The sequence below is a fragment of the Temnothorax americanus genome, unplaced genomic scaffold (assembly GCF_048541705.1).
Source record: "Temnothorax americanus isolate GAGA-0224 unplaced genomic scaffold, ASM4854170v1 Scaffold37, whole genome shotgun sequence".
Taxonomy (NCBI): domain Eukaryota; kingdom Metazoa; phylum Arthropoda; class Insecta; order Hymenoptera; family Formicidae; genus Temnothorax; species Temnothorax americanus.
In genome coordinates this window covers 1,016,266-1,029,883 of record NW_027509515.1, presented here as the reverse complement: position 1 = coordinate 1,029,883, position 13,618 = coordinate 1,016,266, and the positions used below count along the sequence as shown (strand labels likewise).

Sequence of the window (13,618 nt, the reverse complement as noted above, 5' to 3'; positions counted from 1 at the left end):
AGTCATAATTGCTGACAACGGCCATTATTGCAATCGTTGCGTGGATATAATGGACACCGACATTAGCATGGACACAATATAGTTAACCACACCATTCAGATCATCCGATGAAATACGACATTGTACGACCTGTTATTGAGACCGAACAATTTAACAGATAGAAGGGAACACTGTATTTAACCATTATTAAAGATATTTGCATATCGCGTATCCCTCGCGCATAAGAGAAACCTCTTTCCCTTCTCTTTTTTCACCGCGAGTTAAAGACGAGTAAACGACGCCAACCTAATCCATCATTTCCACGCATTCGACGCGCTTCCCTGCGACCTCCGTCATATTTTACCTCCACCCCCCCCCCCGTCGCGTCGCCGCGAAAGAGAAAAAGAGCTGTTTTTACTGATGGCGCGAAAAATCGAATTTTTCCTCGCAACAAATCTGAAAGGTTGCTCGCCTCCCCCTTGCCCAGCTGGAAAAGAGTACGACCCCGTTCTCCTCCCCCGATGGCTTTGTACACCCTCTCTTCAGTATCGGATCTCGGTATCGACGGCTCTGTATATGCGTATCGCGAAGCCACACGCACGCGAGCCTATTGGCGCTTTACCAATACCGAGGCGCGAGGGTCGGCCGAGAAGGATGCATGAAGATAGATCGTTCAATTTTTGTCCCCCTCGCTGGAACGTGGACACCCGGGGATCAAGAAGTAGGAATGTCTTGTGGGAGCGCGAGGGACGTGTTTCTTCGACTTTTCGACGAAATTCGACTTTGTGAATTTTTTAGATGGGAATTGTCTTGCTGTTGTGTGAGGTGATTTGAAAAACGTTGGGGGTGAAACATCGTAGTACCCCCGAGCCAGAAGCAATTTCTAGAGATGCATAATAGATATACAGGTGACCCTCGAATAACGCGACTAATTGATTTTGTGTTATATAGAAAACCGTGCAATTCAAGACTCCAGATCCATATAGAATTGGGGATTTGGTTCCAAGGAATTATTAAAAAAAAATATAATTTTTTAAAAAGTAGGGCTGTCACAATTTTTTATTGTTATACAATATGTTATTCGAGACTCTATGTAAATTCAAGTATCGTATATCCATGCAATTCAAGTACTATTTTCGAAGGCCATCTATATTATATTATACTAGACACTACAGACGCGCGCTTCGCGCGCGCTATTTAGCTTTAACATTATGCTATTACTATTAGACTATTAACCCCATGATACACACAACTGTCAAAATATACAATGACAGCTGCAAATGAAGTAAGCGCAGCAAGAGAACCAATCAGCATCGCGGAAAAGAGGCAACAATAAACTATCCATGCCTTTTTTAGAAGAGGATCGCCACGATGTGTAACGTAACGATAATGAAAGTTTGCGAAAGGAACGAAAATAGAAAACTACTCGTGACACATCACCAAGAAAGGAATTAAAGGGGAAGCGTGCGAATGATTCTCTTGAAATTTGTCGCGAATTCTTTCTCTTCTCTTCACGAACTCGCTAAACGCTAATTGGCTCGAAGCTCGTGTTTGATTTCGTTCGACATTACGAGCACACAATACGTCAAAGGTAGCTGCGACGATTCTGGACGGATTTCCGCAGAGCACGAATGGCTTTGGGAGCGCGGGAGGATGCGACGGGGTGGAAAAGGGGTGACGCTACAAGCCGGGAAGACTGATTATTCTGACTGCAGAAGAGTCCGTCTGGCTAGGTGGGCCACTCCATCATTTTGACAGCGGCGAATCCCGCTCGTAATGTCGTCCAATGAACGCGCGTTCTTTATCCCACTTGCGAGCGCGAGGTATGTACAGGCGCTGAAAAAAAGAGGGGGGGGCGGAAAGGCGGAGAAGATGGGAAAGGGAGAAAAGGGAAAGAGGAAACAAAAATTAAAATCGTGAAAAAAGCGTGACTATCGGGGGGGGGGGGTCGAAAAACTCGACGCGTATAATAGAATACGCGGCGTCGCGTGCGTACCTGAAAGGGGGGGTGAGTAAACGGTGTCAGGGTTGCGCATGATTGAAATCGATGGCCGTACCATCGACCCGTGAGCCAACAAATTCTGCAGGTGTCCAAACTCCAAAACGCGCGTCGGTAACGTCGTCGACGCGGACGGGAAATACGGCACAAAGACCGGTATCGGGGCCCGAGATCGAGCCCGTGAACACGAATTTAATGGATATAATTTAATTTGACGTTTTCACATATGGGAGTTTTTCCCGCTCGAGGCGCTTCCTCGTGTCGTTTGCCGCGAGACGCGTGACGCACGAGATCGGGGTGAATTGGATTGAACCGAAATGGACATGGAAGTGCAAAGCGCGTCGGGAATATAATAAAAATCAAAGCATCAAACGCACTTACGCAATATACGATTCTCTTTACTCAGCCTTTAGAACCTAACCTAGAGTACCTATAATAAGAGTACGGACACCGTCCGCCATTAATAAGGAATTTGTATATTAATATAAATTATGAAAGTAATAAGTAAATTAAAAAGTCTATATTTTATTATTTATAATATATTCAATATTAGCAACTATTATATTATAATATAACATTATAATATATAAAAATATAACACATTATATATATATAATATAATATAATATTAAATATATAACATTTAAATGAAACTTACGAAGTTTGCCTGACAATGTAACCTAACCTAACTTGCATCACTCTGTTTGTCACATAAAGAAATAGCAAAATATAATAATAATCAGCTTCATTAGCATTTCTTTTTATAACATTGTTTATTAACTTAAACTTAAAATTACGCGAATATTATTGTTTTTATCAGTATATACACAATAAAAAATTCTATTTTTCTATTACATATGGCGAATCTCGACGAACCAATGAAAAATCGACCAACATTGTCCATATATTCTTATATTATAGATACTCTAATTTAACCTAACCCCTAAACCTAAATTTTATGTATCTTTTTTCGATTTACATATCTCGAGAATCACTAATCCCAAGATTGAAGCGAAGAGATATAAATTTATTTCATAGAGAACGCAAATAATTTCTTGAGTCGTCCCGCAAAGTAGAACTGAGATTGTTTCTCCTTTCTTTTCTTCACCGTTTCGGGTTTAAGCGCGGGTCTCGTCGCTGATGAAGTTCGTCCGATTACTTTTTATTTCGCGCCCTTCGCTGTCCATTAGCGGTGATATACACGTTGGCTCCGCGCTGCGCCGCCGTCACGGTTGCATCTTCGTGTACGTATATACGGCGGAAATTTCATCGCCGCGCCGGCCGATGAATTATTCAGGGAAAATTTTGCGCTGCTCGTGTAACGAGCGTGCGGCACTTTCCGCGCAGTTTTCTTATCGCGCTCCTCCTCCTCGTCTTTTTTTCTTTTTTTTTAACGGCGTCTCTCTTTATTCTCTCTCATCCGCGAAACATTCTGCGAATAGCCGTATTCCGACGTGTTATCCTCCCTCGTTTCGCCAAGAAATCGCGGGACGTTTCCCGGCAATCTACCGCTGCTTCTCGCTTCCAAGTGTTCATTAATTCTTAATTCCTTCGTTCCGCCTTCGAGCGTATGTTGCGCCGCGAGAGCGGTCGTTTCGTATTCTCTTGAAATGAAGTTAAACAATGTATTGTAGAATAATTGTCGGTGATGTTAATTTAAGATTAGAGAAAGAGAGAGAGAGAGAGAAGATGTTTGTCGAAATCCTTACTGTTTATTTCACGAGAAGTGAAATTGCACAAGAGTTTCGGGCGTGGAAAAATCTCTCGCTATAGTTAAAGATTTATTAAAATGAGATAATAATTAAACGTCAAATTTTTCGGTGCTTTTGACCGATAAGTTCTCGAAATAATATATCTTGTAATGAAATAATTCCAGTCTAATAGGTAATAGGATGCCGCACCTCCGCGTCCGAGTTCAGACGGATTTTAAAGCTGCCGGTTTGATATCGCGGTCTGCGGAATCCTCTTATTTTCTCAGACACTATTATTTTCTCGGGCAATTCGACAGAGAGAGCGAGTTGAACGGAACAGAGGCGGGACTTACTCTCAAAATTCTCATCGCAATTCTCATTCCACCGAAACAAATAATTCCCAGGCGAATGTAATTTATTCGGAGTTGCGAATCGAACGCAATTAAGCAATGGGGACACGAAAAAAAAAGGATAATGGTCGCGGTATTAATCATTCTCAGGGGCTACTGTCACGTTTTCAATAACTCCGACGGCGACGCGGGGGAGTATCATTACTCAAATTCAATATGCAATTAAACGAACAGTGTATTGCTGATCAAATAACTGGTTTCGACAATGCAAGTCTCTCTAAGAGGAGGGACGATATAAAAAAGACGACGGCCGTCGTGCAATTATTAATCGTCGTCATCTTTTCCGTTCCGAGTTTTAGAAGTGCCGTTTATTTTTGTAGCGACAGCTATCAGTTCGTATTTTATCGTGAGAATTAATGCCGCGTGGCATTGTTATTTATCATCGGAGTCGTTTTCATTCGATGCCTCTCGTCGGAGTGACGTCCCTCGGACGTCGAGTCTGAAATGATATCACGGGTTTTGAGAAAGAGGGCCGAAAAACTTACCTCAAGTATCTCGACCACGATCGTTCATAGCTTCCGGCGCCAGAATACACTTCTACTAAAACATAAGCTAGTAGGACCAAAAATCAACAAAATCAAACTAGACCTATGGAATTATTTAATATAAATTTTGTACTAATTTGTACCACTTATAGTAATGATTTTGTACTCCAATTCGCTATTTAAAAAAAAAAAAAATATGACACTTTAAAATTAAGATCGGAACGAAAACTCGAAAATATGGTCTTTGAAAAAGGCGAATTCCCTTGATCGTATCCGAAGTTGGAAAAGCTCAATCTCTAGCGCGAACCAAAATTTACTCTGGCAAGCAAGATTTACATAGATCGTGACGTGTTAGCGCGAACGAATCGGTTTATTGTATCGCGTGGAGAACGAATTGCAAATTTCTAGGTATAGACTCCGAGAGCAGGAAAGATTTTCGAAGAATATCCGCGGATCAGACCTTTGCGAGAGATCGCTTGTAAAACTTTAACGTTCGTTTTCGCGCCGCGGTGCTTTCAGTCAAAATTTTACGACACGATCTCGACCACGATCGTTTCATAGCTTCCGGCGCCAGAATACACTTCCACTGACATAAGCTAGCAGGACCAAAAATCAACAAAATCAAACTTGACCTATCGAATTATTTAATATAAATTTTGTACTAATTTGTACTCACTTATAATAATGATTTTGTACTCCATTTCGCTATTTTGAAAAAACTATGATATTTTAAAATTAAGATAACAGAATTTTACAATAAAAAAAAATTTAAAAAGGAAGCCGAAGGCACACACACACACACACACACACACACACACACACAGAAACGGTCGGGAGTAGTTTCCGGCGGAAGGTACAAAAGGAATGGCGGAGGGTACAAAATCTGAAACTTTATATTTTAATGATACAAATTATATGCCGCGTTGAGTGCACAAGTATTGATTTTGCTGATAGGGAAGTATACTTTACCCTTGAACCCTTAATAGGGTTGAGTTCAATTGAGTCGTTTTTGAAGCAGAAGGAATGAATATATTAAATTTTTGTTTGAGTGATAGTCTTTTGGATTTCTGCCTCTGGTTTTCTTTTTTTATATTGTGGTTTAACTTATTGTTCTAATTTAATATTAAGGTAGCAGCGTCATGTTTTTTTTTTTTTTAATGGCACGGAATATAAAATTATTATTAGTGGTACAAATTAGTATACAATGGGTAAACAATCCAATAGGTTTAGTTCGATTTCACTGATTTGATTCTGCTATAGCTTAGTAAAGATGTTAGAATACAAAACAGCGGAAAACAAGATTGCCAGGATCTTGTTGGATATACCAATCGAATTCAGAGGTGCCGACACGCGTCGCGAGATAGCCGGTCGCGATTGGCTAGGGAGATAGATATCGAACGGGAGGAAGAGTGAAGAGAGTAAAAGAGGCGGAGAATGTGCAAGATGAAGAAAGAGAGGGTGAGGATAGGGATAGGTGGATCGCGGCGGCGCGGCGGCAACAAGTAATGGAAGGTCATGATAATGTTCCCAGTCCCGGCACTCACCGTTAGTTCCGAGGCCGAGCTATCAAAGGGGGATAGAAACTACCCCTAAGAGTAGTTATTTCACCCCTTGAAAGCGACTTCGGGCAAGTGCATAGTCGCGGTAACGATCCGGACCGAGAGGCGTTCCGCCGCGCGCCACGGCAATCTCGTAGCCCCGGAATGCACAGGCCGCGCGCACGCGTTGCGGATCACAACATTCTGGAGAGATACTCGTCGCTTTATCAGTATCACCCGCCGGTCTGTTTTTAGTGGGGCCGCGGAAGTCACGAACGTACGCGATATAGACAAGAGCACTCGGGTGTAAGACAGGTAGTTTGTCGTATCAACGACGATTACATCAGATTTACGACGGCGATTATTTTGTAACTAAACTCGCTACTTTAAGCGTTCGATAAATGTAAAGACATGAAATAAAAGACGGAACATTTTTTTACTCGACACTACAATTTTCATCGTTTGAGAATCATAGAAAATTGCGCAACGTTTAAGACACCCCGTATATCACTGGGCTTGCCGAGCACCTTGAGGTATAGCGGCAGCTGCCGGCTATTTCTCCAGGCTTCTATTGTGCGATTCGCGATAACAATAATTAGGATTATTATTTCACGGCGGGAGTTTCGAACGGGAATTGTATAGTTTTCGGGTGGAAGACTCCTTCCCCATCACTTCTAAGGATCTTTCTTTGGCGGCTTAGAGGACGGCTTTAATTGAGCCTCTCCAGGCCGCTCGCAGATGGTGACTTTATTATCGACATTCAGTATAATTAAGTCGGTCTAAGCGGCGGGAAGAGAGCAGATCCCTTCCGTCTTTCCGTCGTAATTTACTGGAACGGAAACGTCCCGTCTTTCAATGCGTAGTGACGTTTCTCGTTGAACAAAAGACGTGGTCTTTCTGCGAAACAATGCAGAAAAAAATAAACTTAGTGTGGTTAAGGGCGAAAAATACGAAATGTTGAAAAATATATTATTTTATTTATTAATTTAGTCGCGCAATTTATATTTGGAGACGTTGCGTGTAATTAAGTAATGCATAATTTAATGATTAAACGAACTTACCTGTAAGTGAAGTTCTATCATAATTGTATGAAGCGCCTTTTCCGAAAGATAATACGTAGTAGTCCCTACTCTATGCCAAGGCGCCACAGTCTTTACAGCTAAAACAAAACGTTTTTCTCCCTCCTAGGGGACTTCTCTCGTGTTCGCGCCCAATGCGTCATTTTTTTTCAAAGTTCAGCCGTAGCCCTAAAAGTTACGGGATCCGAAATTGTCGGATATGAGTATAGGGAGGGACCCATCTTTCGGAAGAGGCGCTTCATACAATTATGATAGAACTTCACTTACAGGTAAGTTCGTTTAATCATTAAATTGTATTTTGCGCCTCTTCTTCAAAATAATACGTAGATGTTGAAAGTTGGCTACGGTTGTGAAATTATAAAATATATATGTTTGTTACAGATAATAAGGAATATCAAACAGTTTTATTTAATTTTTTCTTACTTATCTAATATTGCTTGCCCAAATATACTCTTAAGTCCTGAACGATGGGTCTATCATAGAATTTTGTGAAAGTGGCTGATCTTTCTGTCCAACCTGCTGATTTTCTTATTACATCAATGTTAATACCTTTGCGTTTCGCCGCGGACGTAGACGCATGTCTAGTATTATGCGCTGAGAAAATATCTGTGTCTATGCCACTTTTCTGTAAAACATCTTTTACCCATCGGCTAAGCGTCTGGGTTGATGCTTTCTTAAACGGTTTTTTAAATGAAATAAATAAACTCGTTATATCTTTTCTAAGCTCTTTTGTCCTTTTGAGATAACATTGTAGCGTATTAACTGGGCAAATGTTCAAATTTTCCTTGTAACCAAGTTAACACTGGTTGATATTTTCCGGGTTTAGAGGTTTTTATTTTCTCCGGAATCTTAATTTCTATCAAGTTCTCTTTGGTAACTATATTTCTTACATCAATTGATGACAAAGTTTGAATTCTTTGCCCAGTTACTAACGCTAATAACGATACTAATTTTTTATTTAACTTATCTAAGGCTAAGTTCTCGTTTCGTAAGTCTCTGAAATAATCAAAAACTAAACTTGGATCCCACGTAGAATCATATTTAGACTTCGGAGGTCTTAATTTTGACAATCCTTTGAAAAACCTTTTAATAACCTCATTTTGTCTTACTTCTGAGCCCAAAATAAGAGAAATAGCAGATCGCATCCCGTTAAGGGATCCGTAAGATGCCCCGTTGTCAAATTCTATAGTTAAAAACTTAACGATGTCTGCTACTTCAGCATCGTAAAAGGATAAACTCTTATCTTTACAAAATATCCACCATTTTTTCAATGCGCAGTTATATTGCTTAAAGGTAGATTCGCTTAAGGAAGCCATAGTAATTGTTATGGATTCCTTTGGAACGCCTCTTAACAGGAAAGCTTTCCTGATAACTTCCCGGCTACCAGGCTAAGTGACTTCCAAAGCGGATGTGGCTCCCTATCGGGTGAAAGTAAGGTTTTACTATCGGCCTTAAATGTCAAAACCTCCGATTCCAGCATTGAAAGGAACAAGGGAAACCACGGCTGTGCTGGCCATTGTGGTACTACAACTATATCTTCTGCTCCTTCCGATCTAATTTTCTGTAAGACTTTAGTAACCAGTATAAATGGTGGAAAAGCATAAAAGAAAGATTTATTCCAGTTTATAGTAAAAGCATCGATCGCTATTGAGCCTGGATCTTTTATCCAGGACACATAATCTTTACATTTTACGTTAATTCTAGTAGCAAACAAGTTTATGTCCGGATAACCAAAATTACTAGTGATTTTCCGAAAAGCTACATCCGACAATTCGAATTCCGTTTCTTTATCCAATCTTCTGGATTCAAAATCTGCTTCAGTGTTATTCTTTGAAGCAATATATGATGCGAAAATGAACAATTCGCGTTCTTCACACCATTTCCAAATGGTCTTCGCAAGATCACTGAGTTTTTTGAATTTTATACTACCTATACGATTTATATAAGAAATCGCTGTAGTGTTGTTGATTCTTAACAGAATATTGCAATTTTGAAGATCTTTGGCGAAACATTTGAGTCCAAAGAAGGTTGGTAAGAGCTCTAAGTAATTAATGTGGTGTAGCCTTTCGGATTCACTCCAGAGACCATGAGCTCTATTGTTGTTGCACGAAACTCCCCAACCCGTGAGGGAAGCGTCTGAAAAGATAACCAAACTGAATTCACGACTAGAAATTGTCGAGACTCTGTGTAAAATATTTGATTCCCACCAAGAGAAATCATCTTGTAAAGTTTGACTCAATTGCATATTCACATCACAANNGCCATTTGGACAACACGATACCAAGGATCCTATCAACTGAGCAAAATCTTTAATATTTTGCATTTTTTCAATTTTTTAAAAATGTTGATTTGATCACGAACCTTGTATCTTTTTTCTAGTGGCAATTCTAACGTCATTTTTTGTGAATTTAGAATAAAACCAAGAAATTTACGGGTTTGTGCTGGAATTTTACGACTCTTACTTTCGTTAATAATAAAACCTAGACTTTTTAACACATTTAGAGATTCCTTTATGTTCTTTAAACAATCCGAATACGTGTTTCTAAACAGTAACAGATCATCCAGATAAACAACCGATAAAAATCCTAAGTTTCTCAGATAAGCTACTACTGGCTTCATGATTTTCGTAAAAATATATGGAGCCGTGTTGAGGCCAAAGGGTAAGCAATTAAATTCATAAAGATTGCCATCAAACAAAAATCTTAAATATTTTTTATAATTTTTGTCAATTGGGATCATATAATACGCATCTTTAAGATCCAATTTACTTATAAAACAATTGCGACTTACTAATTTACAAGCTACTTTATAATCCTCTATTTTAAAATGGTCTATTTCAATAAATTCATTTAATTTTTTAAGATTGAGAATCAATCTACTTGAACCATCTGGTTTTGGAATTAAAAAGATACCCGATACAAATTGCTTTTTCTGTGGATGGCACCTACTAATAACTCCTTTGGAAATTAACTGATCTATGTGTTTCTTAACCTGAATTTTTTTCTTTTAGTGACCATGAAGGTTCTCTAGGGATTGTATTTTGAAACACTAATTCCGCAAAGGGAATTTTATAACCCTTTATCTAATCTAAAACTCTGGAATTGGAAGTTAAGTTTCTCCACTTATTCAGGTAATTTTTTAACCTGCCAGCTGATCTACTTACATCCCTTAAAGCTAAGCTTTTTTCTGTTGTGCTGGGGTTTGTGATTGGGGATTGTGGTCTCCCGTGTTCTGAGTCCCTCAGTTCTTCTTGTTGGACTGATTTTGATTGTAAAATTTGTTCCGGAACCCGCCCGACGTCCTGAGCTTGAAAGGCTGACGACGAGGCGGAGTCTTGAAGTTTTTTGGCTTCTTAGAGATTTTAGGTTTTGCTTTCAGGTCCTTTCCCGATCGTTCGATTGTCTTTGCCGCCTTAAGACGCTCATCCAATTTTTGGCCAAAAAGCCATTCATCAGCTGTTGATGATTCCAATGCTTCCTTCTGTGAGCTATTAATCGTAGCAAGAATTAGACTTCTGCGAGTCAGGGTTTCATCTCTCTGCAGATCTGCCAACAACCGTGCTGCTTCACTGAGCTTTTTAACTAAGGCAATTTGCGCTGGTGGCAATATCGGAGTTCCTTTATTCGCCTTGCTATTGTTGATAACATCAACTATGGAGCTACCCATCAAGGCGAGACAAGCAGTAATTTTTTTTTGTTTATCGACGATTTGATCATCTCGTTTTCTTGACGGTTTCGCTATAGAAACCTTAATTTCTTCATTTAGTTTAGGAGGATCAATCAAGACGCAATTTTTTGGTGGTGCATGTTCCTTGATTAGCCTTTCTCTTTCCTCCTTTGGAAGACCTTTCTTCAAAATGTCTTCCAGCCGAACAGCGATACTTTTAGGAATAGCTGGGGCCAGCACTCTGTCTTCTGCAACTCGTTTGCCGATTACACTCAAAATTTCCTCATCCAGGTCTTCAATAATGAGTTCATTCTCTTGCCCAGAAGCCTCAGTTTTTTGGGCATTTAAAGAAGATGAATCTTCTCCTGGTTTTACTTTCGGTTGATGTTCAATAGAAGCCTCTGCCGGTGCTGTGGAAGTATACCAACGGGCGGATCATGAGAATGATTCGAGGTCGATGCGACCTCGCCGCCCAACGCAACTTTTATTGTATCCACAGTGAGCCCCTCGTCAATCGAGGGCGATCGTTGATCATCATCCGACGGGATAAATGGAGAATCGGGTGGAGTTCGTGAAGGGCTTTGTGACAGATTCCTCCTGTCTCTGCCACTGGTTGATTTCCGCCGTTTATGATCACCATCCTCTAATCTCGAATCACTGTCTCCTAATAAATCACATTTCTTTTAGGACCGTTTTATATATGTGTAAAACACACATTCACATAAATATATATATATATATATATATATATATATGTATATACATGTATATATGTATATACATATTAAACACATACATGGATTACTTGGACATCCCGTCTCAAGTAAGACCGCTTGTCTTAAAGCGTACACACTGAGGTTCATTACGTCATTCATCATAAAATGAAATCGCCACTAACTTAGAGTCTGCGGCCTGTCAATAGGTTAGGGTCTATGACACGATAGTGTGTATCCAATATGTATTTAACGGTTTATACACCACGGTACATTATGCCTCTCGTCTTGAGACAAAGCTCGCTATATTAGGTTAGCGCCTGTGGCTCGTCAATAGGTTAGAGCCTATGACGTGACGAGTGTGTAGCTAATACGTGTATTATCTATACGTCAGGAGACTCAGTCTCCGCAAACGATAAAATCGTTTGCCTTGCATCGTACACGAGCCATTCGTCGTATGCTAAAGCTTGCCACCAGGTTAGAGCCTGTGACTCGTTCATAGGTTAGAGCCTATGACGCGACGAATGTGTACGTACCAAGAGATATGCATATAAAAACATTATCGTCCGACCACTCCTTACGAGGCGGAATAGAAAAGATGGCAATCGATTTTCGATTAACCTAACTTAATACTTACGTGCCCGTCTTTTCCGTATTCGATCCTCAAGCTTTTCAAGATCTCTCGACAGGCGTTTCATTTTTTTAGTTATCCTATTTTCCTTGGATTCATCGTCCGAATCTGATCTCCTGTATTTCCTTTTTCCCATTTTACTAATGGCGATGTGACTATCTCGGCACAAGAATAAAGAATGACGCATTGGGCGCGAACACGAGAGAAGTCCCCTAGGAGGGGGAAAAACGTTTTGTTTTAGCTGTAAAGACTGTGGCGCCTCGGCATAGATTAGAAACTACCACGTATTATCTTGAGGAAGAGGCGCGAAATACAATTTGTAGATGCAAATTCTTTATTTCATATTTAATTTGCAACGCGTGAATTCCGCGAAATGTGCGAATAGTTTTCCGTAAAAAAATAACGGAAGCTTCAACATCCAGTGTAGTTAATACACCGTAATTTTAACATGAGCATAATATTATAATTTTAATTACGAACCAGTTGATACGCCTGTCATATACATTAGTAAATATTTAGTAGCATACGTTTCCTTATGCCACGTGGCTGTTTATTTTGATATAAATTTATGCTGCTCAGTCGCGCGGATGATTCGCAATAAAATAAGGTGATAACAACTGTAACTTCGTTATTAAATTTATGCTACGTTCTCGAGAGCCCTGCTAACGGCCGTGACGCGAGGAATGGAAAATCTTTGTGCGCGAGGTCAAGAGATTTATCACAAATCCGAAGAGTTTATTACGGAAGAGATGGAATATTATCCCGCGACATAATTAGCCATGCGCGAAATTCACCGGCACTGTGGTTTCGCACTAGCGATAAATAAATTCGGATGGAATACTCTCCGGTAGCCAGACAACCGAACACTTTTCTATCTTTTATGCAATATTTGATTTTCGTTAAATTCCGATAAGCGGCAAATGAAATTAGATTTTGTGCGAGCACGCTCGAGCCGGCGGAAAATTTATTTCGCGGCGGCTTGATGGGATTCCAGGAATCTCTCAATATCGCGGGTCTTTCGCGGAAGACGCATGGTTTCGATAAGAAGGATTACATCGGGAGAGCGGAAGCGGTCCCGGGAATTTCTTTGGGGAAAAAAAAGGTGGAAACGGGGGACGAGAGAGGGGAGGGAAGGAAATAAGAGCGAGGAGCGTCGGCGCGAATTTTTATGTTCCGCACGCATGGAAATTTATGGGCCGCTAATTGGGAGGGGTGGGATATCGGCATCGAGGTGAAAAGATGGGAAACGGAGATGGAACGCGCGATGCGAGAAAGGCCGGGGTTGTATGCCGCGCAACTTTTAGGATTAATTCCCGGATAAAATGACCGGCCGCACACCGTCCTTACGGGCTTAGATCCGATGCCGATGGGAGGGCAAAACAGCCGGCGTCAGTTACCGTTTGTCAAGCTAATTAATTAGCAGCTGG

At 40.4% G+C, this 13,618-nt stretch overlaps 2 protein-coding genes across 8 annotated transcripts in view; one reads left to right on the top strand and one right to left on the bottom strand.

The window, feature by feature from the left end:
• Heph (polypyrimidine tract-binding protein 1 heph) overlaps window positions 1-13,618 on the top strand; it is a 459,111-nt gene that overhangs the window by 388,533 nt on the left and 56,960 nt on the right. The gene's annotated exons all lie outside the window — the stretch shown is intronic.
• Window positions 8,648-11,282, bottom strand: LOC143902027 (uncharacterized; the record flags this gene model as incomplete). The annotated part of the gene is made up of 1 exon (XM_077414723.1): window positions 8,648-11,282. A coding segment is annotated over one exon (861 nt), but the record flags the coding sequence as incomplete, so codon positions are not given.